General features: G+C 36.3%; 1 protein-coding gene across 2 annotated transcripts; it reads left to right on the forward strand.

The window, feature by feature from the left end:
* On the forward strand, positions 1-26899 carry shc2 (SHC (Src homology 2 domain containing) transforming protein 2). Of its 2 annotated transcripts, XM_056447945.1 has the most exons (14): positions 1-117; positions 1955-2185; positions 8433-8503; positions 13757-13817; positions 14010-14129; positions 14684-14737; positions 14815-14866; positions 15133-15259; positions 19678-19855; positions 20222-20315; positions 20448-20606; positions 21978-22267; positions 24136-24289; positions 24575-26899. In XM_056447945.1, the coding sequence occupies exons 2-13, from the start codon at positions 2045-2047 to the stop codon at positions 24262-24264; spliced, it is 1476 nt and encodes a 491-aa protein (XP_056303920.1). In that variant the 5' UTR covers positions 1-117; positions 1955-2044; the 3' UTR covers positions 24265-24289; positions 24575-26899. The 2 variants fall into 2 exon arrangements, with proteins under 2 accessions (XP_056303920.1, XP_056303919.1); XM_056447944.1 differs by lacking the exon at positions 1-117 and having other exon boundaries at positions 1315-2185.

The following is a 26899-nucleotide window of genomic DNA, read 5'->3' on the forward strand; positions in this document are numbered from 1 at the left end:
TGTTGTCGACAGCAAGTGAAGACCAGAAAGCGTCTGAAAGAGAACTGTTAGATGATCCAAACTTCAGCAATATGAAGAACTCTCTGTGAATGAGGATGAGAGTAACGCTGCTGTGAGGTATTTAAGAAGTTAATTTTCTCTATATTAACTGGTGTAAATGATGTTTTGACATCTTAAGCACTCAAATGGGCTCTATAACAAGCTATTTGACAAGTAAGTCTTGTTATGCTTTCATTGTTAATTTTGATTAAATTAAAAGGTAGTATTCATAATGACCACAAAGGTACTTTACTTACAAGTGATTATCTTGATCTGCGGCATGAAAGTTGACACTTTAAAGGGTAAAACTTTCTTTTAAGCACCAATTCTTACTATAAACTTGTGGCTTATTACCTGCATATTAAGATATTAGCTGTTCATTGATACTTATAAAGTATGTATTCCTCATGATCTCATTCTACATACTTAATCCTACCTAATATTAAAGTGTGATCAAGTAAAATATACACTAAGATATTATATAGCTGCGCATCAATGGATTTGCTCTTCAGTGTTTGGACTTTCAGGAGTGAAAATTAAACACTGAACTGAACTAAACTGAACTTCAATTCTGAAAACTGGACTGACGCAGTTTCAATTTTCTAAAATCTTCTATGTTAAGCTGCTTTGAGACTATTTAAATTTTAAAAGCGCTATAGAAATACAGATGAATTGAAAATTGAACTAATTTCAGGTTATTATAAAGACTCTTTATTTTATCTGTGCATTATAAAAGAATGTTTGAGTATGAACAACATTGAATAATTTTATTTTTGTATAAGATATTACTTTAAAAGCCCTTTATTAAATACTAGTAATGGCTAAACATGAAGAACTTTCTTTTTTCTACCCAGCTAAACCTTAGCATTTATGCTATACCAATGTCTTTCAATGTCTTATTTGAATATTTCCTCCACACCCCAATATTCCTTGTTGTGATGCAAAAAAAACAAGCCATTTATAGTGCTTTTGTCTTCCCACAAGAATTAGCCTTAACCGGGATAGTGCCATTCAAAACATAAGACCCATCATTCACCTTCATCTATCGCGGCAGGACTCTATGGCTTTGTATCTGTAATAAATACAAGGAGCTGCTCAGGCAGATGTGCATTAGCTAATGTTGCCTGAACGCAGCTGGGCTGGGCAGAGCTAATAGACAGACCATAACACTATGACATCACCAGGAGAGTGGGGGGAAGATAGGCTGAGAGAGAGAGAGAGAGAATGAAGAAGAGAGGGAGGGATCAAGTAAGCCACAGTAAGGGACAGAGCAACTGTCAGAAAGCAGAGAGGGGACGCAGGGCTAGACTGAGTCCGCAGTGAATCTTGTGGATTTCTCCTTTGCATCTCCACTGCATCTTTCCGTTTCCCTTTCCCTAGCCATCCCCCTTCCCCTCCCTCTTCCCCCCCACTGTCCTCTCCGCTCTGGACCGCTCCTCCGGGCATGCTACTTAAGCCCAAGTATGACCGCTTCCGGAACGACTCTGTGACCTCCTCCGACGATCTTATGCAGAGCCTGGCCATGAGCGGGAAGGTGGTGGCCACACCGGTGGCCTCCTCGTCCGCGCCGGGCCTAGAGCTGCCACCCCTGCAGACCGCTGCTCTACCTCCGCCTTCAGCCCAGGTGCTGGCTGACTCGCCCGGGATGGACGGCGAGCAGGACAGCACCACCACCTTTTGCATGCTCATCCCCAAAATGCCCCAGTGGAAGTTCTCCAACTCGTTGCTCAGCCGTAGCCCATCGAACAGCAGCTCCAGCTCCAATTCCAGCAAGGATTCTGGCAGGGCACCTCCGACCGATAGTTCCCCTGCTGCGGCTTCTGGGGGGACGGCTGCTGCCAGCGGTCCTGTGGCTAGCCTTGCAGCTGTATTCAACTCCTGTGACCCTGTTTGTGTGGGCCCCTGTTCCCTACAGGCCTCCAGGAGACAGAGGGCCAGTCAGAGAGAGTCCAACGCAGGGGCCGCCGAGGGGAGTCCAGGGGGCTCTGGGAGCTTCAGGACCGGGATGAACCGGAGGACCAGGGTGGAGGGAATATGGCTTGGGGATAACTTCACCCAGAAGGGCAGCTTCATCAACAAGCCGTCTCAAGGGTGGTTGCACTCAGACAAAAAGATCAGCAGCACAGGGGCTTCCTACATCGTCAGGGTGAGTCCCCTATACTTATCTCCACATCTCACCATGCTTTCCGTCTAATGTTTTTTTTTCTGCAATGGTGTCAATATTCTGCCGTCTAGTCTTGTCGATAAGCATTCATTTACATTCATTGCACCATCTTATGCAGCTCTGAAGATGCAGAGATTTGAATCTCCATGCAGCTCATAAACAACTGCAAGATCCGTCTCTTTAAAAGCTGAGTTCAACTGCTTATGATAGGAGAACAATGGCGCTCTATTTGCTGCAGTGTATTGGTTATGTCAGGGTTCAATTGCTTGAGGAGAAAGCAGGAATATATAATTTAATCCAGATATATTGCTTTGTGTGGTACTGCGACTGCGTCAGAGCAGGGGGTAAACAAACCGAAGTAAACAACAAACTAGAGCTGATGGGAGGTGGAGGGAGGCTCATTGTTTATGATGGAGTATGAGTGACGGCTGTTCGCAGAATTTGATCCCAAGATGGATATTTGCGCAATTCCTAGTTCCTTTTGGGATCAATAACGGTCCATACATACATACATGTGCTTTCTTTAATGAATAAAAAAAAAAGTTAGCATAACATGCTAATATAACAGAAAGAATGTTCATTTTGACATTTTAAGTGAATGTTGAAAATGAAATCACTGAAAGCATATTCCCAATGTGCTTGATTTTTGTTTATGTCGTTTAGGTAACCAAACTAATTTAAAGAATTCACCCAAAACTGATCATTCTGTCATTATTTACTCATATTTAATGTCCCAAACCGGTTTAGGTTTCTTTCAACTCATGAATCTAAAAGAAGATACTTTGAAAAATATTTATTTTTCCTACTATGGATGTCAATGGTCATGGATTTCCTGCTTTTTTCAGAATATCTTATTTTAGGTTCAGCAGAAACATAAAGTAAAAGGTTTGAAACCACTTGAGGGTGAATTGTAGTTTCTGGGTGAACTATCCCTTTTTAGTAGTGCAGTTTTAGTAGATGTTGTGCATATAACCATGTATTTTCATCCCTGGCTTGCGTCTTGGTCAGTCAAGGGTTACAAATGTTGGCAGACTATTTGACGTCAATAACAGCAGCAACCCGCTCTCTCAACCCAGTTTCTCACCCCTCCGTCCCTGCACTCATCCACCCCACCGTGTGCTGAAACCGCACGGCCCTCAAGCCTAGACTGGGCCTGCGCACGCTCCTTAATTGCATTACACAGGCACCATTCATTCGTTTATTCAATTAGGTTTAATCACAGTTATTTGTATCACATGTGTAGCAGAGGAAACAGGCATGGAAGGGGGCTGTTAGCCAAATAACACTCTGGCATGTTGGCACACCACAAATAAGGGATTCTTGCTTTGTACGACTAACTGTGGTAAAGAAGAGTTTTATTTTCAACGCTCAAATCTGTATCCTAGATGACAAGCTATTTGGAATATATTTAGAATCAATGTTCATTTCCTCCCATGCAAACATTTCCTGTGACTTGCCAGTTTTAAAATTAGATGTTTATATTTTATTCATGGTGGCAAACATATATATCATTCAGTGATGTCACATGTGAGCCGTAGCTTTAGCTGCAGCATCACTGGTGGATGTTGCCACTTTTTGTGCATGCCATAATTCAATTTTGCGGAAACATCTTTTACGTTTCGATAGTGGGAAATTGCTGATTTTTAGAGTGTTAGAGTGTTAATTTAACAAGCAACATCTAGTGCCACAATAGGTTCTTTGAGAAAAGGAGGAAGCAAAAGAAATGCAGTAGAAGAAAGGGAAGAAGCTTCATCACACTGATTGAACACTTCCCGCTGCTGACTAATCTAGTTAAGATGTCTGCGATGGGTTTCTTGGAAAGAAATGGGCTGGAGTCATGACACGTGCTTAAAAAAAGTTTAAAGAGACAGTATTGACCTTATTCTAATGTGAAGGTGCACTCGTTTTTGCCATTGTTTTAGAACTTTTGATTCAGTTGCCTATGGGGGAAATGACTATGAATAATATTCGGCAGAAAACAGTCAAACTACTTGCTCTACAAGCAAGTTTGTCCATAACTTTACAGACAAAGCAGAAAAATATAATAAGAAAATATCAATTTGCAACCTCAAGCAGTGCAATGAGCTGTTTTAATGTCTAAGAATGAATGAAAATGAATGAGACCAAAAAGTCTCAAGCCAAAGAGATTCAAATAACTGCATGTGTTCATACGTGAAGAATAAGGTCAATACTAAAAAAAGATATTAAAAACACACTGACTAGCATAGTACATAAAAATACCACAATACTACAAAAAGGTGTAATCTTTATGTGTCCTACAGGAAAAAACGTGGTTTTGTCCAATACAGGCTCATTCTGAAAACGTAGCCCTATATACGTTTCTGGAGATCGCAAATTATGTAGCCAGAACTGCGTATGGCTGCATTTCGTCTTTAAAACGAGCACTACGGGGCGGTATGACACTGTTCCTATTCTCGCTACCAGCTGACCACTTACCTTGATATGGACGCTGTTACCAGTTTGTCCGGTAGCACTTTGACATGTATGTCAGCGGACTTGAGATGCAGAGCGGAGTTGATCGTGACAACAGGGTTCAAGTCCGGTGAAGAATGATTCCAAAAAGTGGTTAAGACAAAAACAAAAGGCAAAAAATAAAATAAACAGGTAAAAAAAGGGTGAGAATGTGGTAAAAATAGGAAAACGTGGTAAAAATCAGGCTGTCGCGAGGGCTTTTCTTTTTCTGGATTGCTTTTCAAAACATTGTGGTTGGGTTTTGGGAAGTGGGTGGTCGGGTCAATCTGAGTTTATAAACATACTATTGTTTGGGTTTAGGGAAGGGGGAGGGTGCGGGCATCGGTCGGTTGGTCAGTAAGTTAGTCGACAGCGGCCTCTAGTAGATTTACGCGAGAACAGCGGGCGCGAATGGCACTCGCGAGAGATATTTGAGATCTGAAAAAGCATACACAGCGGCCTCTGGTGGATTCGCAAAAACAAAAACTGCAAAAAAACGTAGCTCCTCGGATGTATTTCCCTCTCTCCAGAAATGTATATAGGGGTATGTTATCAGAATGAGCCTGGGTTGGTTTTGTTACGACATGAGGAGCACTAAGTAAGGTTGTGTTCACACTTGGCAGGTTTGATTTAATTAAAACTCTGGTGTTTAATTGTTTTGTTTGTGCAGTTCGTTTGAATAAGTGTGAACGCTGCCAATCGAATCTTGATGCGCAACAAACAAATGGACCGAGAACACTGAAAAACAGGTGCAACATGTGCCAAAGACATCTAAACACCAAAAACAGGATGTGATGTCACAAAGATGCAACCCTAAGAAAGACAAAATGCTGAAGCATAGTTTTGTTCATCATAGCCACAATGTTGCTCATTACAGATCAATACAGTTTATACAAATTTCCCTCATTGCAGAAGATGCTTGTTTGTGTGTGTGATTGATTCATTCCTGGAGCTGTTTTGACTCATTTACTCATTTAAATACTATCCCATGTACGCACATGCACAGATCAGATTTAGCCCATGACACAGCATTTGATTGTTTTGTGTTTTAATCACTAAATATATGGCATAAAAGGTCATTTGTTTTGTAAACCTAGATCAATGGTCTCAAACTCAATTCCTGAATTTAATTAGGGTTGTAACAAAACGGCCCTATAGACATCAAGTTTGAGATCTATAACTTAGATTGTATCCACAAAGCGGACAAGACCTAAATGTACTGTATTACGGAACAAACTAAAAGTGAGAACGCATCTTAAGAACATTTTTGAGGTACTGTCCCTTTAAGAGAAGTCAGTGTAGAACACATGCCTGCTATGTTAAAGGGATTATTTTATATTCATACAGAACCGTTTCAAGGTCAGAAGCAGTTTGTCGGTACTTCCCCGAAGTACTTCCACGCAAACACAGACAGAACAAAAAACCTGCTGCTACTGACGTCGCTTACTTTTAAACGGTCTTTCCTCTCATTTTACGCTTGAACAACTAAATGAATGCTTACGTTTATTTAACTAATTATATTTTAATTACATTACAACATCGATGCTGTAAAAAAAACCTTATGAAATTGAAAATATTCACATAAACCTTTTACCTGAAGTTTATTGTTGGCTGAAAAACACTAGATGTGCATGGAGCCCGTTCCATTTTCTTTTTTAAATATTTGGCGCCAGTTTATCAGCAAGTAATGATTTTGTCCTCTTTGACTCATTGGATGGATATGGTGCTTTATTCACAAACGTTTTATGTGATATTCCAGATTTGCGCAATATCACTATTCAATTCAATTCAATTCACCTTTATTTGTATAGCGCTTATACAATGTAGATTGTGTCAAAGCAGCTTCACATAAAAGGTCATAGTAAATAGTAAATAGGAACAGTGTAATTCAGTTTGTAGTGTTTAAGTTCAGTTCAGTTGAGCTCAGTTCAGTGTGGTTTAATAATCACTACTGAGAGTCCAAATATTGAAGAGCAAATCCAACGATGCGCAGCTCTATAGATCCCGAACCATGCAAGCCAGAGGCAACAGCGGAGAGGAAAAAAAAAACTTCACTAATGGCTGAAGTGAAGAAAAAAACCTTGAGAGAAACCAGACTCAGTTGGGCACGACCATTTTAATTTCTCCGCTGGCCAAACGTCTTGTGCAGAGCTGCAGTCTCAGTGGCGGAGGCTGGAAGCTGGCCTCAGCGAAGACTTGTCTGTCTCTGGAGCGTCACAGGAATCAGTCTCATGTTCTCCATTCTTCCATGACCATCACAGTAGCTGCTCAGGATACGGCCTGGTCCAGGATATGGAAATATCACTAGTTCACATATTTGAATGGAAACTAATGCTAGCCATTAAAGCTAATGGCTAACACTTTTCAAAATATCATCTTATCACTGTGTTCAACAGGGAAAAAAGAAACTCATGAATGAATGAAGGCTGAGTAAAATTTCATTTTTGAATTGGGTGGTTGAATTGGTTTAACTGTTGGGTGGTGGCTCAATGGTTAGCAATGTCACCTCACAGCAAGAAAGTCGCTGGTTCGAGCCCCAACTGGGTCAGTTGGCATTTCTTTTTTTAATAATTATTTTTTAGGGGTTTTCACCTTTATTGACAGGACAGTGGAGATTAACAGACAGGAAAATGTGGGGAGCAGAGATAGGGGAAGGATCGGCAAAGGACCTCGAGCCGGGAATCGAACTCGGGTCGCTGCGAGCACCTGGGTGCTATATGTCGACGCACTAACCACTAGGCTATTGGCGCCGACGTCAGTTGGCATTTCTGTGTGGAGTTTGCATGTTCTCCCTTCGTTTGCATGGCTTTCCTCCAGGTGCTCCGGTTTCCCCCACAGTCCAAAGACATGCGCTATTGGTGAATTGAATAAGCTAAATTGGTCATAGTGTGTGAATGAGTGTGTATGGATGTTACCCAGTGCTGGGTTGAGCTGGAAGGGCATCCGCTGTGTAAAGCATTTTCTGGGTAAGTTGGCGATTCATTCTGCTGTGGCGACCCCTGATAAATAAAGGGACTAAGCCGAAGGAGTATGAATGACTGTCATGTTTAACACTACTGCTTTGACTCAACCATTGGCCACCACACAATCTGTACATCAGTGAAGGTGGGTGTAGACCTCCAAAATATTTTACCCAACCTAAAACCCCCCCAAAAAAAAATGATTAGGGATTACCCTCTATTAGCATCCCGAACCGCAAACTCTTCCATTCGAACATATGTCGCGCCATCTCTGTGGCAGAGTCACTCTTTCTCTAAGGTCCTGTGATCCTTTTGAACGCATTAGTGACTAACTGCCAAATGGATGTTCCTCTACACCTTCGTCAAAGCACTTTCCCTGTCCCAGAAGAGCCAGACTGCAGTAATACCTCCTACCCAGCCCACCCCCACCGGCCGTGATGCGGTTACTACCGTCAATCTCCTCACACTTTGCAGTAATTACCTTCCCCAGCACGGTTATTATGCCGTCTTTTCCAGAAGCACCAAGAACAAGCTGTCTTGCTGAAATTATATGTTTAGCATTTATCTGTAATTACTGTATGCTAAAGGAGCGTATGTGACTCTGAGTGTCAGTATTGTGCTGTTAAACCATCCTTTGTGTTTGCGTGTGATGGAAAGAGAGAGAAAAAACAACATAGAAAACGATACACTCTGTTGCCAATAAAAATTAGATTCATATTTCCACGAAGCAGCGATGACCTCTGGGAAATGAAGACTGATTGAGTGTACTAATGAGATGTCTCTTGTTTTTATTGCAGTACATGGGCTGCATTGAGGTCCTCAAATCCATGAGATCGTTGGACTTCAGCACCAGGACGCAAGTCACAAGGTAAAGTGTGTTTTGGATTTGGGTTGTGCTTGACGTAAATAAAAAATAAAATATTCACAATTCACGTGATTTGATTGTTTTGGTTTTGGAGTTTATTGATCTTCTTTATTTATTTATTTATTTATTTATTTAATACAATTTTATTTATGTTATTTTATTTTTGTGATTGTTTTTTTATTAATATTATTGTATTGTTTTTCTTTGCTCTGTTATTTTATTTAATGTATTTTTTTAATTAAAATTGTTCATGTTATAAAACAATCTGTATATTAATCTAATTAATCTTCATCTGTGGATAATTTATATTTCATTTAATAATAAAAAAAGATCATAAAGTCTGCATCATTTCAAAGAAAAGCATCATTTTCATAAAGTTTTTGACTTTCAGTATTAAATATTAAAAAAGATAATGATGCATTAATTCCTCACCCTTTTGATTAGTTTTTTAAATGATTTTTGTTCTCCATTAACTTGTTTTGCATTGATGTTTATTTTATTTATATTTTTGTTTGCTCTATTTTAGAAAAAAATATTTGTTTCAACTTCCAAGTACCTGATTATTTATCAATTTAATTTATTTGTTTTGTAATATTGTGTCTTTTATTGTTTTGCTTTTCTCAGTGTATTATTTCATGTTTTAAAATGTTGTTTTTTTTTTGTTTTGAAAACTTTTTGTATTGTTTCCATGTTGTTGTTGTTTTTGTTTGTCTGTTTTTCAGATTGCGTCTTTGGTGATTTAATTTTTAAAAATATGTTTTATTTTCTTTAATTTTGTTGCAATTTAGAAACATCACACAGTTTTGCTGTGCTGTGTTTTGTTTTGTTTGATTTGTTTTGTTTTGTTTTGTTTTGTTTTTTGTTTTGCTAAAAATATTAATTAATTTCTTTGGGATTAAACATATGTTTATTTATTTTTTGCTATTGTGTTGTTTTGGTTTGTTGTGTTGTTTTTTTGTTTTGCTGATCTATTCCAATTATTGAATTCCTAAAAGTTGCTTATAGTGTTTTGTTTTGTTTTGTTTTGTTTTGTTTTGTTTTTTGTTTTGGTTTTTTTGTTTTGTTTTGTATGTTTTGTTTTTTGTTTTGTTTTGGTTTTTTTGTTTTGTTTTGTATGTTTTGTTTTGTTTTTTTGTTTTGTTTTGTATGTTTTGTTTTGTTTTTTTTTTTTTTTGTTTGTTTGTTTTTTTGTTTTAGTTTTTTTTTGTTTTGTGTTTTGTTTTGTTTTGTACATTTTAAATAAAATTAAAAAGAAAATACATGTTTTGGGGATTAAAAATAATATGTTGGTTTGCTGTGTTGTTCTTTTGTTTTGCTGATCTATTCCCATTATTGAAGTGCCAAAAATTGTTTATAGTGTTTTGTTTTGTTTTTTGTTTTGCTAAAAATAAAAGTAAAATTATTTTATTTGGGATTAAACATAATATTTTTATTGTTTTGATTTTGTGTTGTTTTGGTTTGCTACGTTGTTCTTTTGTTTTGCTGATCTTTTCCCATTATTGAATTCCCAGTGGCTTATAGTGTTTTGTTTTGTTTTTTTGTTTGTGTTTAATTTAATAAGTCGTTTCTACTACTAAGCTGAAAACACTTATTCTTTTAGATTTGAATAATTAAATTTTTTACATTTAATTACACAACATAAATACCTCACAATTTTGCTTTGCTTTTCTTTGCTTTGTTTTGCTTTATTTTATGTTTTGTTTTGTTTTGTTTTGCTAAAGATAAAAGTATTTTTGGGGTGTGCGGGGGGAGGATTAAACATAATATGTTTATTGTTTTGCTTTTGTGTTGTTTTGGTTTTGTTGTTTTGTTTTTTTATTTTGCTGATCTATTCCCATTATTGAAGCTGCCCAAAAGTTGCTCTTAGTGTTTTGCTTTGCTTTCTTTTAGTTTGTCACGTTATTTTTTGTTTGTTGTTTGTTTGTTTGTGTTTAATGTAGTTTTTACTGAGCAGAAAACATTTATGCTTTTAGATTTAAATAATAATTTTTTTTATTTTGTTCGCAAATTGTCATTGACAAATGATAAACATTTCATTATTGTCATTCATTGAGTAATTAAACACACACCCACCCGAAGCACCCAAAGATCTATGCGTTCATATGTCGCCCTGCTTGCATTAACCCCAACAGTACACGCATATTTATTTATATGCATTCAGGCATGTGCGTTCTTGTAGATGGAGTAACGGGACGGACACTAGTGGAGTCCCTCTCCCTGCCCTCACTCATCGATCAGCAGTAACCTGAACCCCACAGCCCACAATGGCCTAAAGTGGCGAGATGGAGCCATGTATTATTAACGACTCCCACTAATGACTAGGGCCTTCTGGGGCCTGAGATGATGCAGATTGCACGGGGAGGAGTCCGAGCTGATAAACACAGAGGACTGGAGGAGAGAGCGATTGTTTGTCTGTCTGTTATGACATTATAATGGTTATAATGGGAGTGCTTGGAAGCAGCCTGCATATTTAGCCAGAATCTATTTCACCGCAGGAACGAACGGCTTGTAAATCAGCTGATTTTTGTGTTTCTGCAGGAGAAGAAGGATTGTGGGTGGGCTTTTGTCGTTTGTCATTGTCATATATTGTGACCAACAGGCAATTTCTATAGAATGCATAAAAGCAAGACGTGCACACCCCAATGCAATAGCCAAAAATACACTGGATGAGTCGAAATGATAGATTTTCCTTTAAAGTAAGTAAAGATTATGTCCCATGAGGACATTTTTATATGTTTTCTACTGTAAACATGTAACAACTTAATTTTTGATTAGTCAAATACACTTCTAAGAACTTAATTTGTCCCATTTTAAAGACAATTTTCTCAATATTTAGAATTTCCTCCACAATCCTTCAGATTTGAGTTTTTCCAATATTTGTATCTCAGACATCTATTGTCCTATCCTAACAAACCATACATCATTGTAAATCATATTTATGCAGCTTTAAGATGATGTAAAATCTAAATGTTGACAAACTGACCCCGATGACTGATTTTATGGTCCGTGGTTACACATGACTGAAATCTATTTTAAATATATATTAAATACATTTTTGAAATCGAAACTCTTATATTTTAAAAAGTATTTTAGGGGCAAAAAAACAAACCAAAAACATTTCCATCCTCAACAATTGCATTGTAAAACCGAGCAAAAACAGAAATTTAGCTTGTCTACAACTTTGTTTATTGTATGTTCTTTGTTTTAGACATCAAATACTTTCTTCAAATATTATATTTAAGTATTTTATTAAAGCAAATAATTAAGCAAATACATTATATATACTCTTCATAATGACAAACCAACAGTAGTATACTCTATTATATATATATATATATATATATATATATATATATATATATATATATATATATATATATATATATATATATATATATATATATATATATATATATACGCACTTTATTTATTATTATGTATTTATAAATTTTTACTATACATAAAATGCAGCAAATATGTTGGATATATTTAAATGGCAATACGAAAATGGCTACATGGGTAACACATTGATGCAAACTGTGTGTATCCTTTGACATTTATTGAGGCAAAAATTCCCTGAAAAGTCTTTTGCTGGGACAGTTGGCACTTATACAATATTAATGGGTTATTTGATAGCGCAGCGGTCTTTCAAAGACACTCTTGTCACTGTTGACCTCGCAACCAATGATGCCCCCTTTGACAAATGCTTCACAGACATTGATATGGTTTCATAAGTGAAACTTTTTTTATTTTATTTGTTTTAATAGACCTGTTAAAACATCACTACTGATTTTGATCTTACTCCGGCTTGGTGGATTTTCTAAAGTCAGTTTTGGTCTGGTCCAGCAGAGATTGTTTTGTTTTGTTTAGAATTTTCTTGATTATTTGTTTGATTTATTTCTTAAAGTTTTGTTGCTGTTTTTGAGATTGTGTCCTCTATTGAAATGAGTTGTGTTTTGTTTTGATTTTTGTCACTGATTTTGACACCGTGTCCTCTTTTAAAATGAGTTGTTTTTGTTTTGTTTTATTTATTTATTTGCTTTGTTTTATTTTGTCTAGCTTTGCTTCGCTTTGTTTTTGTTTATTTACTCGATTTTTGTAACTGATTTTGGCATTGTGTTTTATTTATTACTTAAGTTCTCAACTCAACTCAAGACTCAAGTTGTTTTGTTTTGATTTTTCTAGATTATTTAGTTTATTTATTAAATTTAGTTTGTTTTTGAGATTGTGTCCGCTATTAAAATAATTTCTTGATTTATTCGTCTTGAGTTGTTTTTCTTTTGTTTTGTTCTTTCATTCATTCATTCATTCGTTTTCTTTTCAGCTTAGTCACTTTATTAATCCGGGGTCACTACAGTAGAATGAACCACCAACTCATCCAGCACATAATTTAGGTGGCGGATGCCCTTCCAGCCCATCACTGGGAAACCCCATCACTGGGAAACACCCATACGCTCATCCTCTGTTAAAATGATTTCTTGATTTATTCGACTCGAGTTGTTTTTTGCTTTGTTTTGTTTGCTTCGTTTAAATTTTCTTGATCATTTCATTTATTTATTTATACAATTTTTATTGCTGATTTTGAGGTTGTCCTCTATTAAAATGAGTTGTGTTTTGTTTTGATTTGCTTTGTTTTGTTTACTTTTAACTATTTCTTAATTTACTCAACTTGAGTTGTTTTTGTTTTGTTTTTGTTTAAAATTTGCTTGATTATGTAGTTTGTTTATTCAATTAATTTATGTTTCTATTTTTGCGATTATGTCTTCTATTAAAGTGATTTCTTGATTTATTTGACTCAAGTTGTTTTTTGTTTTGTTTGTTTCATTTCAATTTTGATTATTTTGTTTATTTATTAAATTTTTGTTGGTGATTTTGAGGTGGTGTCCTCTAAAATGAGTTGTTTTGTTTTTGTTTTGCATTGCTTTGCTTTGTTTACTACATTTTTGTTGCTAATTTTGAGATTGTGTCCTCTATTAAAAAGATTTCTTGATTTATTCGACTCGAGTTGTTTTTTGCTTTGTTTCGTTTGTTTCGTTTCAATTTTGATTCTTTTGTTTATTTGTTTATTTATACATTATTTTCTTGCTGATTTTGAGATTGTGTCCTCTATTAAAACACTTTTTTGATTTATTCGACTCGATTTGTTTTTATTTGATTGTAATTTGGTTAGAGTAAGCATTACTTTTTAGCACATAATTTTGTACAAACACATAGGGCAATACATCTCTAAATCCTTACTCTTTTTTTTTCCCCAAGGGAAGCCATCAACAGGTTGTGTGAATCTGTACCTGGAGGAAAAACTGCCTGGAAGAAGAAAGTGAGTGAGCAAATTGTCCAAGTTGTCAGAATCAATAGCTTAACAATACAAATTACTAATAAAAGATCGAGATTTGACATATTTACAGTAGGATATTTACAAAACATCTTCATGGAACATTGCTTTATATTGTAATGATTTTACAACATGAAGCACCGACTATTAAATAGCTTGTTTTACTTCTCAATTTAGACAACGAACAAAACCCTCCAGTCCATCATGGGCAAAAGTAACCTGCGTTTTGCTGGAATGAGCATCGGCGTCAACATCTCCATTGATGGCTTGAGTCTCCTCGTCCCCACAACACGACAGGTCAGCTGATTCACACAGGAAAGCCCATAATATCAGTGCTATTTTAAACCAAACACACTCAACCTGAGCATCTGTCACTTCTGCAATTTGTTTGCATCCGTAAAAAGTATATCTTTTTATTTTGTCCAGATGAATTGTTGTTGTGAATGAATATAAATATTTGGTTTCATCTATGTGAATTTTGCTACACGTGTACATTGTTTTTTTTGTTTTTGTTTGCGTGAATCATCAGAGACTAATCTAGCTCCATAATTAAGTGGCCATTAAGTGTGTATGAATAATAGTATAAATAAAGTTTGCTAAATTTCCAAAACAGAGCTTTAAGCTGATATGTATTTCGATTTATTTGAGTTAATTAGTTTAATATAAAGAGCAAGTTGGCTATTAAATAAAAATTGTAACACGGTTTGTAACATAGCTGCAAAAAAATTAAGATATTGTCTCTCAAAGGAAAGAGTCGGCTCTGAATTTTTAAATTTAGTTTCTTTATGCTGACAGTTAATTCAGTGTTATGCAGACATCACAGCATCTCACTTTCGTCTGTTTTTATCTAGGTGATTGCCCATCATCCCATGCAGTCTATATCTTTCGCCTCTGGTGGAGATTCGGTGAGGCCTCTGAAAAACACTTCTTCATTTTGTAACGCTGTTTCTTTTACAATTTTAACAATTTTTTCGTGTTTCAGGATACACCTGATTATGTTGCCTATGTAGCCAAAGACCCCGTCAACCAAAGAGGTATATTTATTATTTATTTGTATATTTTTAATAAGGTTTATTCGTATTTTTATATATTATTTAATGTATTTTAATGATATATTTTTTATTTTTTTGCACATTTGTATATTATTCACCAAAATAAACATGCGCTAAAGCATATATAATTGCAGTAGGATGTTGAACTGTGGTGCTTGTTTGTAAAATATGGGTTTGATTCCAAAATTTTTCATTTATGTCATTTTTATGAATTGATTTCTGACAAAATGAATAATGTTACCTTCTAGCTTGTCACATTTTGGAGTGCTGCGACGGTCTTGCCCAGAATGTGATCAGCACCATTGGCCAGGCCTTCGAACTGCAGTTCAAACAGTACCTTCACAGTCCACCCAAAGCCATTCCCGCTATGGATAGGTGAGATTTACATCATTTCCCATAAGCCATGTTAATGTATTACAGCTGAAATGGTAGTTTCTTCAGTTCACTTGCAGTCACCCTTTAAAGGTGCCCTATCCGCTTGTTAAATGTGACGTCATGTGAAGCAGCTTCAGGGTCCAACCGCTATATCAAACTGTATGGGGAGACTCATCAAATGGTAATAATAAAGGTTTACAAGGCGATGTAATATTTTCAAAAATCACGATGGCAAAATATATCCGTGTCTAACATCCGATGGCCAGAAAGTGATTAATTTTTTATGAATTGTAAATATTTTGGTATTTGGGATGAAGCAAGTCTAGAGACTGTAGTGTACACCTGATTTTATATAAAATTCACTTTAATGTGTGATATGAATAAAAACCATAAACATAAGCAAATTTTTTCTCTATTCAAATAAGTAGTGGCTTCGACCCGGAAACAGTATTCCATACATCACCGATACATCACGACTTAACAAACGGATAAAGAAAATCTGGGTATACCTAGGCATAGTTAAATAATAAGAGATCAGTATATGGAAATCAGACACCACTTAGCTTCAGACACCACTGTTTTAAAAGCCTGGTGGACAAAAGGCCAATCAGAACACAAAGCAGACTGTTACACAAGTCACAGGCAACGCCGTCATCATTTGCATGTACTTTAGGTCGTTCATCCGGACCTAACGAGTAGCCACATCATCAAGAGAACTTATATGCAGCTCTGGGATCATGTACGCCTCGGGACTGTGTTTGATAAGCCACAACGTTTTCTAGTGAGACAGCTATGATCATTTTCCTCTCTGCTCCGCTAGTTTACAGTGTGTTACTGAGCAGTAATTGCACAAGATATGTTCAAACTCATGCAAGATTCACAGATTATACATTTATTAAGCTTCAAAGAGGCATAAGGTATGTTTAATTGTATCTCTCATTAATTTATCATGTTTATTGTGAAATTTAATGCGAAATTGGATGCGAGGCCTTTTAGAAGCCTTTGATATCCAAAGTTATCTTCTGTATTCAGCAGCAAAAGAAACTCAAACTGATTTGAAACAAACAAATGTTACATTTTTTGGGGTGAACTATTCTTTGAATTCATTAAAATGCTCACTGTATTCTACTATAGTTCACCCACACAAGTATTACTTGTTTCCTTTATTTTTTAAATATTTCTTATTATAATTTTTGCAGACAGAAAAACAAAGAACAGACAGACCAACCCATCATGAAACAATAATCTATGCAAAATGTAAAATAAAGCATGAAACAAGAGAAAATGGCAACATACAGTACAAAACATGTATGACCTACAAAAAGACACAGCAATGGATGTAAAGAGAGAGAAAAAAATCTTACAAATCTTCAGAAATTAAACAACGCTATTCGTCTTTATCGTGTTTTAGAACTTTTAGAAAGTTCCCAGTGGTATATCTAATTCTTACCAAATGTAAAGTGGAAGTGAGTCCAAGAAGCCAGTCAGAAAAGAGGCCTTACATTTTTCCTCCAAAAACAAAGCATAACTTTTTTAGCTATGATCATGCCATACTGAACAGTACATTTCGGTTGAGAGTCTCAAGAAAATCTGACCAGCCAAAAATTGCTATCACTGGATCAGGGAGTAATTATTCTTTATTTATGCAGACTATTGATTTGGTGCAGCCATCACGGCATCTCTGATAAGCGAGATTCACATGATTTCCCATAAACCGTATTGTTTGTTGATGTATCGCAGCTTGAAAGCAACGCCTTTCTAATTTCACCTGGAGTCAACATCGAGCTTCAGTTATGAACCTTTTTTCAGAAGGTTGAAACAAGATACACACGGCTTGTGTTTCATACAGCCATCCTGTTTAGAGACCCGACTGTTATTTAAAGCTAAATTCATTTAAGAGGCTCTCAGAAACCGCAAGACTGCTCAATGTCACATCAGTGATGGATAATTTCTTTTATTTTGTTCTGTTTTATATCACTGCTGGTACATGTGCAATCACTCCCATTCTCCATCCTAATCCAAGCTGGATTTTGATTTGCACTGGCAGGGGCACTATAGACAGTCGATTGTGTGCCTCTAGAAGTCAGGGAAGTGAGGTTTACTCCTTACCCTCTAAATAAGGGGTTCTCAACCTTTTTAACTTCGAGGCCCACCTCCTTCTGCGAAAATATTTTGAAGGCCCATCTGTGTGACATTTTCTTTTATACTGATTGTCTAGAGAAAATGCTCATTTTAAACCTTTATTTATTAGCAATACATTTATTTTGCCATCTACTATATTTCTCTTCTTTTTCAACAAAATTTTGTAAAAAGCTAAATAGATATACAATTGAAGTCAGAATTATTAGCCCCCCAGAATTATTGTTTCCCCAATTTCTGTTTAACAGAGAGACGATTTTTTTCAACTAATTTACAACTAATAACTTCAACTGTATGTATATGTAATTTTATATATTTTTATTAATTTGATTTATTTTTTTAAACACAGACAGATTGAATTTGTAAATTTTGACCAGTTAATCCGTACAACTGCAGAGTATTTGGGCCTTCAATAAATAAACATGACAGGACAACAGAAGATGGCGAAAAACTGCTGCTGATTTGAAATAGACTGACTACTGTTCATCGATTGATCTACTATTCATATCCATCAAAAATGGTAAAATACAGTAAAAACACTCTAAATCTGTTGAAACGCACCGATCTGAAGGCAGTTGGGTTTGCAGCTGGATATTATTGGAGTTCACTGACAGGAACAGTGAACAGCTGTTCACCACTGAAACACCACAGAGCCTCGCTAGATCCTTCTGTACATGCGCGCGTCCGTTAAAATACACTCGCAGAAGATTCATTTGGACATCTATGCGAATATTTTAAAGTGTTCACACAAAGATAGCACGCAATGGACAATGGCTCTGTATGAGTATGAGTCGCAGATGTGAGGCACTCAAGAGCTGATTTTTATCGTTACCATTACATTTGCATGACAGTTTGCTTTATACAACTGAGAATGAAGTCCTAGATGGCATGCAGCATGGCAAGTTTAAGCCACAGTTATGTCTGTATTTAACACCGAGGCTGTTTTTGGTGGTGAGTCCGAAGTAATCAAACAGAAAATGGGAAATGCCATTCCGTCGATCATTTTAATATGACACATTTCATATTGAAATCAAACAATTATAGCATAGTATTGAAGTTAATTTTAACCAGGATCGCTGAGGCCCACTGGCTGAGAATCACTGCTCTAAAACACCAGTGTAACACAATGAGCATTATTTAATATTCCGTTTTTATTTTTAGCCCTCTAGTTTTGAATGGGATGAGAATTGGTGACTTATTACACTTTCAAAATGAGCAACATACTAACTGGTGGTACAAACTATAAAACAAACAATGTCCAGAGAAGTGGCAGGCCATACACAGTACAGTCAGTCATCAATCATATAGCACTGTTATGTATAGTAAAGTATGACTCCAGCTGTAGTTTAACTGTAGTTTTGGACCAACAGACATACTGTAAAATCTGTGTAAAATGACGTTCATTAAAATGACTTGATTTCTATCACAAACTATGCTTTACTGAACAGAAATACACAAAGTAAACAAAAATATCAGTAAAATGGCCCACCTACAAATAGAGCAAAATTAAAATTGTCATCATTTGCTCAGCTTCCACTTGTTAGAAAGCGGTTTTGGATTTCTTCTGGTAAACATTAAACAAGTTATTCTGAAGATTGTTGGAAACTGATTTTCTATCGGTATCAGACTTCCATAATATTCTTCCCTTCAATGGTTATTAATGGTTCTCTGATTCAAATATATTTTAAAAAACACAAAGAAAGAAAAAACTCACTTGGAAGGTGAGTAAATGGTGTTTTTTAAATTATTTTTGGGTGAATTAAGTAAAATATATCACTAGACACTAGGCATGGGACGATAACTGGTTTCAAGGCTTTCCGTGGTTTGGAAAAGTCAAGGTTTTGAAACCGCAAAGATTTTCTGTTATACTGGTCCTAAGGTACTAGTTATGTGTTTTTTTTAATGGGTTCTAAATAAATCTGTGTTATTGAAACTAATGAAGACAGCAGAAGTCAATGATTTATTAGAATTATTTAGTCTGACATGTTTACTAAATGTTATAAATGTTTCCTAAAATAAAATATATTATGTTCAATAGGGAAAGAGTTGTTGTTTTTTACCCAAACATTTTAAAATAATTTGTTTTAGAGCAGTTATCACAATACCGTGATATACCGTGGTATTTATATCCAAGGTTCTCAAACTGTCAGAAAGTTATACCGGGCTATGCCTATTAGATACACTTTTATTGATATATTTCAACATTTATGACACTTTTTAATTGATATGTAATGTGTTTATATATGCAATCATGTTGAATATCTTAATATTTTGTCTAGAAATATAAGAACAGAAGAGTCAGCATGGGGTGAAGACGAGGAGTCGTCCGAGCACGATTACTACAACAGCATCCCAGGAAAGGAGCCTCCTGTTGGGGGAGTGATAGACTCAAGGCTCAGGCCTCCTGCGGGCCTACTGGGCCACGTTCACACACACCCACAGAGCAAAACATCACAGGTAAAACTGACTTCTACATGGATGGGGAAACATTATTGATGATGCTTTGTGTTATTAACAATCCAAACAATCGAGAGAATTGGAATTTAAAAATGAACTTTCACTGAGTGGTATTAGCATAATGCTAACTAAGACAAACAAATAGCTGGTAATGAATACAGCACTCTTTAATGAAATATTTGTTTTAACATTTTAATAATTTGACTTATCAAATAATTTTAAAACCTCTTTAATCTGTTTTATCCAAAAAAAGATCAAATATATAAATAATATCAATGACGGTAATAAATAAGAATTAAAAGTTACATCATATCTGACATTAAAATAACCTTTGACCTGATCTCAGACCTGTGGTTGTTCTTTTAGATGGGGTCACCGGCTAAAAGAGACACAAACAGCCTCCCTGCCACCCACTTGTGTTATGAAGTCCACTGGGACACAGAGAATAACAGCAGCTCAAGTGAGACTCCTGCTGGATAAACGACACTATTATATTACTCCTGTTGATTTTTAAGCCATGAGTCCATCATTCCAGATTTCTCTTCAAAATGCAATGCCATTAAACAGGGTTTTATTTCGGCCCGTTCTGCAGGTCTGACTTCTGATGGTTACTTGCGAGCAGATGGTCATCCTCCAGGCAGTCGCGATTACGAGGAGCATCTGTATGTAAACACTCAAAATCTGGACAACCTGGAGGCCTCAGCGGTTGGGCGCAGACCTGAGAGCCCCAAGAAGGACATTTTTGACATGAGTGAGTCCACTACGAATTAACCATTTAAATACATCTCTTTTTGCCACACATGTCATAGTGGATTATTTAATGCCCACATGAACTGGAAGTTGCTGAGGCTTTAATTTCAGTATGTTGATGTACTTCTAAAAAAAGCAGAAAATTGAGTAGGGGGCGGGGCTTTCTTTTTCCTTATCATACGCTTGTAGCAAACTAACGGTAAGAGTAAGAGAGGTGCAGTTAAGAATATTGTAGTTGAAGCTGTCAAAATGGCCAGACTTTGATTGAAGATTACCAAAACAAACTTTTTTCAGTGGATTAACTTCATCTAAATACAACACAGGCTCATTCTGAAAACGTAGCCCTATATACCTTTTTTGGAAACCATGAATTATGTAGCCAGAGGTACGTATGGTTGCATTTCTTTTTTTAAACGAATGCTACGTTTGGGGGGGGGGGGGGGGGTTGTATTATGCCATTTCTTTTTGCGATAACCAGTTGCCGGCCGCTTACCTCCATATGGATGGCTTTCCCACTATAACCAGTTTGTCGCGTTAGCTTGCCATGTACATTGGTGGACTTGAAACGCAGAGAGGTGTTGACCACGACGACGGGGTTCGAGTCTAGTGAAGAACGGTTCCAAAAAGCAGGTAAGACAAAAACAGAATCCAAAAAAAGCCCCAAAACAAGTAAATAACAGGGTGAGAATGTGGTGAAATCTGAAAACGTGGTAAAAATCAGCCGAGAGCTTTCCTTTTTCTGGATTGCTTTCGAAAATTGTTGGTTGGGTTTAGGAAAGTGGGTGGGCGGGTCAATCAATAAAATTGGTTGGGTTTAGGGAGGGAGGAGGGTGGGTCAGTCGATTGGTCAGTCATTCAGTCAGTCAAACAAACAGTCAGTCTACAGCGGCCTCTGATGGATTTACGCGAAAACAGCAGGCACGAATTTGAGATCTCGAAAAGCGTACGGCGTCTCGAAAACAAAAACTGCAAAAACGTACCCCCTGGGACGTATTTCGCAGTCTCCGGAAATGTATATAGAGGTACGTTTTCAGAATGAGCCTGGGTTGTCTAAATAATAACAATGTGCGCTAGCATTGTAAATTTCCTCGGTGCTCCAGGCATCCTGAGTTCGAGTCCCAGACCTTTTAAGATCTTGTTCCCCCTGCTCTCTCTCCCACTTCCTGTCTAAAATGCCCTCAAAAAAATTATATTTGAAAAAAAAAAAAAGACAAATGTTTTGAAGTACAAGTCTGAACAGTGTCCTTAGGCGTGGTAACTATAGTATAAGCGCAGTAATTGACTCCACTTCGTTGAATTATTATAAAATAATGCACACCCAAGATGTTTTGCATATCTGAGATCTTCTAAATTGCTGTTCTGGACCTGTCAGGGCCATTTGAAGATGCCCTGCGTCTACATGAAGCCAGTGGTGTTTGTGTGCTGGAGGACAAGTGGCCGAGTCCCCCACGCCGCCGGGCCCCCGTGGCCCCTACAGAAGACCAGCTGAGACGAGAGATGTGGTACCATGGCCGAATGAGCCGCAGGGATGCTGAGAATCTGCTGGGCCGCGATGGGGATTTCCTGGTGCGGGACAGCGCTACTAACCCAGGCCAGTACGTGCTGACGGGGATGCAGTGCGGCCTTCCTAAACATCTGCTGCTGGTGGATCCTGAAGGAGTGGTGAGTGGAGCTTCAGACTCTTGGTATAGATGCAGTTTAATGGCAGAGCTGGGTTTTTGAGGCTCTTCATGAACTTGCAGAGGAAGAAAACAAACTTCCAAGTTCTTCTGAGTAGGATGTGGAATCAAATATGGCTCAGGCAATCCAGACTAGTTTGCCGGTGAAAATAGATTATTATTAATAAGTATTAGAAAGACATTATTAATAACATAGTGAGAAATTATTCTAAAAATATATTGTTAATTGTTATTAGAAAAAGGCTCAGCTCTTTCTGTGGAATCTAGCCCAAAATTATAGAATGCTTAAAAAAAGTTATAAAATAACAGTCAGTAAATATTATACAATTATAATAGAGATTGAGATTCTACTCATATTATTTAAATAATAATTATGTTGCTGCTGATGATGATTATTATTATTATAATTATTAACAACATTAATGACACTAATAGCAATTACATATTCATTACCTAAATAAACAAGCTAGGAATTATTACTATGGTTATTATTAATGATAATAATATGAATATTCAAAAAATATATAACACCTTATTAATTTCTTAAAATTATGGCACATTTCACAGAATATTAATTACACATAATAAAATGTTAAACAAATATATATTTAAGAAAATGACTGCAGATTTGCAGATGAAATTAGACTTTTTCCAACAGACCTGGGCATTAATTGAAACATACTTACTTGATCTTTGAAAGGCTGTCAGGGGCTTTGTCTTTGTTGTTGCCTTTATATTGGAATTTATTTATTTATTTATTTATTTATTTATTTATTTATTTATTTATCTTTTCTCTCCCCTCCCCCTTTATTTATTTATTTATTTTTTTAAGCTGTCACTATTATTTATCTATTATTATAATTTCTATCAATTATTATTTTCTATCTATTTGTTTCTCTTTTTATGTTTGTAAACATTCTAAGTAAAGGTTATATGTATACTATGTTTATAAAAACTTTAATAAAAAGACTGTTTAAAAATGTTAAACAAAAAATAAATCACAATTTATTATTATTATTATTATTATTATTATTAATAAATATCACATGGTAAAGAAACTGTCAAATGTAAAAATGAACATTGAGATAAAATTTATAATAATAATAATTATTATTATTATTGCTGATGTTATTATTATTAATAATAACAATACAAATCAGATAATATTTATTTATTATCTAAATAAAAAAAATTGAATTATTATTATTATTATTATTATTATTATTATTAAAAATATAACACCTTATTCAAATATTTAAAATATGGCACCTTTCATAAAATGTAACCTCCTTGCATATTGTTCCTTACATATTGTTTGATAAAACATATTCCTTACATATTGTTTGATAACAGCCAAAAGGCTGGTATTATTGTACTGGAAAAATGTTAATCCTCCAACTGCTAAACTATGGCTTGAAAAATTGATATCTACTCACTTGGAACGAACTTGGCACTTGGAACGAAGCAGATATCTTTTAAAAGGCAACATTGGACAATTTCAGAAGATTTGGGCCCCTTTTTTCTGTCACTTCATAGGAAATTCTTTTCCCCAAAGCAATGTATTGTGACTAAAAAGTTGTTTTGATTATCACTGTAAACTTACAGGCTGGGGTTGGGGTTTGTTTTTGTAAGTTTATGCATATCAGAAAATTAATCCTGGAATTTGTGATGAATTTAAGTCTATTCAATGACCAAATAAAACTTATTTGACAAAAATAAATAAATAAATAAATAAAAGTGAGGTATTATCATTGTAGAGTGTATTAAAAAATCTAGTTGGCATAAGCAAATTATCTAATCTCATATCAATTAAATAATAATAATAATAACAATAATTCCGTATTCTTCTAGGTTCGAACTAAAGACATGCTTTTTGAGAGCATCAGTCACCTGATCAACTACCATCTGACAAACAAGCTGCCGATTGTAGCGGCGGAGAGCGAACTACATCTCCAGCAGGTCGTCTGCCGAAAAAACTGACCCCCATTTGAAGCCCATATACATGGTGAGAGCATGAAGACGATTCCAGTAAATCAGTATTTCCCAACCCTGTTCCTGGAGGCGCACCGACAGTACATGTTTTGGATGTCTCCCTTGTCTGACTCATTCACTTCAGGTTTTGAAGTCTCTTCTAATGTTCTGATGAGTTGATTCAGGAGTGTTTGATTAGGGAGAGGTTGAAAGTGTGTACTGTTGGTGTGCCTTCAGGAACAGGGTTGGGAAACACTGCACTATCTGTCAAGAAATAATTGGTTAAGTAATTCACAGATTGTGCATCATGTCTGTCCAGGGATGAAGATGAAGGTCTCGAGGCCACACACTATTGCCTTAAACACAGACTATGAGCTTCCACTGGGACTTGTGGGAAATCGCCGTTCCTTAGGCACTGACCACAAACAGCTTTCAGCATGCCTCGCTCAATCGATCCCCTTCTTCATCCGAGAAGACCCCAACTGAGAGTTTGGCGTTGGGAAACGAAGCGCTTGTGAACTTTGAGTTTCCCAACAGACTGTCAGAAAAGTTACGAGAAACACGAAAACTTCCCTTCCTCTACGAGCGTTCGATCATTGAGCTGTCGTTTCTAAACGTGATGTATTCGCTAACTGTGGATCCGATCTTCTCTGATGGACGTCCCTGTTGCGCTTTACCATCGGTTTGCTCTCAGGATGCCGTGTTTGTAATGGACGTTATATAAAGCTCATAAGCTCAGTCGCTCTAATGCAGTCGTATCGGACGCACATGTTTCATTTACGAACTCAGGACCAAATGTTTTTGGGTCACGCTCGAGAGATATTGCTCTTTTTTTAATAACTGTGATCCAGACATGCATTATACGTCATAGTTTTGTGTTTAGTCACAAGTCGTCACTCAAAGGTACATCCAGTAGTTTGGTGCGTGAGCATGTTAACAAAACTTGGGTTCAGACTACATGGTATTTTTGTTTGTTACGATCTCAGTCTCAGATTATATTGTCAGGGTGTTCGCGGGGTCTTAAATAAATCTCAAAATTTACACTTTAAGCCTTAAAAAGTCTTAACCCTACTGAAATATTGTGTTGTAGGCCTTAAGTGAAGTTTCATAAACTAATTTCGAGAGGAGCACATGATATGATTGAGCTCGTCTGGCCACTCATCTGTAATCAGTAATAATCCAATCAGAGTGATCCTAGTCTACTATTAATGGATCATTTTCTCCCTACTGTTTCTATCTTCGTTTGGAAGAATCCCCCCTTCCACCCCATCTCCTCCTTTTCCTCCCTTTTCTAAAGGGGAGCTCTCGAGACCTACCTGATCTCGGATCTCCTGATATGCTTATCGACCGGGCGAGAGCCCTGGGCTCAAATATCTCCGAGCTCAGGGTTCTCTCCCGGGACAGCATGCCAAACCTGCTTTATACGCCAAGCATATCTAAGTGGGAACTCTTGAAATTTTCTTTTTAACAGGTCTTAATTTTCCTTTGTTCATGTATAGCTACTCAATCTGGCCAACACCCTTACAATCACCAACTATTCATCCATTTTAACTCTATTGACCGTAATGGTTTAATTATTTTCCTTACAATAACACTTGATTGAAAGTCCGCCATGTTTTTACTGCTGAGGATACTTTTATTATTAAATTATTATTGTATTGATAAATGTATTCAATTATAATGATTTTTTTGAGGGAGCTAGTGAAAATCCTTTTTAACCGGGATATTCAAAAAAAATTTGTCCTGTATGAGTGTAAAATTTCATTCATAATGGGTAAAGACTAGATCGGATATACAGACAGCCGAAAGTGCGATATGCAGATCAATATAGCAGCATTTTTTATGACACTGTATAACAATAATTCATATTTTTACAGTACTGTGACGGTTGTGGTGAGGGTAGGTGTTAAAAAATACATTGGGTAATTTAATAGATAGCATAAATAATACTCGGTACAACTACTGTTTTTACGTTACTGTGACTGTTGGGTTTAGGGTTGGGGTGGGGGTAGACGGTAATAAAATACAATGAATGGGAAATTGAATTAATAATATAAATCATTCTCGTTAACCTTTGGCCGCAACCATATCCAATCTAGCAACAACCTTCATAATGGCCTTAAAAATGTCTTTAATTTAACCTGGTGAAACCTTCAGAAACCCTGATTGTTGTCCAGGGGTGCGTTTCCGAAAACCATCGTTAGCTAACTAATGTCGCAAGTTCCGTCGTTACAAATATAGTTTGTTGATTTGCCATTTCCCAAATCTGTCATTCCAACGAACATTCGCAAACTGCGTCGTAAACTTGTACGCTTGCCACTGCACCTCTAGAGCTGTAGTTAGAAGCATAGCTCCTGGTTGTGTTCTCTTCCCTGTTATCCCCCTTATGCCCTATTCATTTAGATCGTTCTAACATTTAAACTTGGAATAATAATAAAAAAACGCATTAAAGTCATCACTCTTAGGTGTAATCTGCTTTCAAAGTATTTTTACACTTCAGTTTTAGCGATCTTCATATTGAGAATTGGGCTCCTTTGTAGTGCACTTTGAAACATTTATCCCATTTTGAACACGGCCGTGGCTCATGATGAAAACGATAGGTGACCTATTATTTAAAAGCGGAATTTAGGCTATGGTACGTCTC

This window comes from Danio aesculapii, chromosome 22 (assembly GCF_903798145.1).
Source record: "Danio aesculapii chromosome 22, fDanAes4.1, whole genome shotgun sequence".
NCBI lineage: Eukaryota > Metazoa > Chordata > Actinopteri > Cypriniformes > Danionidae > Danio > Danio aesculapii.

What these genes read in the sequence shown, in the direction of transcription:
- shc2 (XM_056447944.1), top strand. Translation starts at nt 1,484, where the DNA reads ATGCTACTTAAGCCCAAGTATGACCGCTTCCGGAACGACTCTGTGACC. An exon ending in GGGCTTCCTACATCGTCAGG is followed by an intron (nt 2,186 to 8,432) that starts GTGAGTCCCCTA and finishes TTTTTATTGCAG; the next exon opens with TACATGGGCTGCATTGAGGT. An exon ending in TCGTCCCCACAACACGACAG is followed by an intron (nt 14,130 to 14,683) that starts GTCAGCTGATTC and finishes GTTTTTATCTAG; the next exon opens with GTGATTGCCCATCATCCCAT.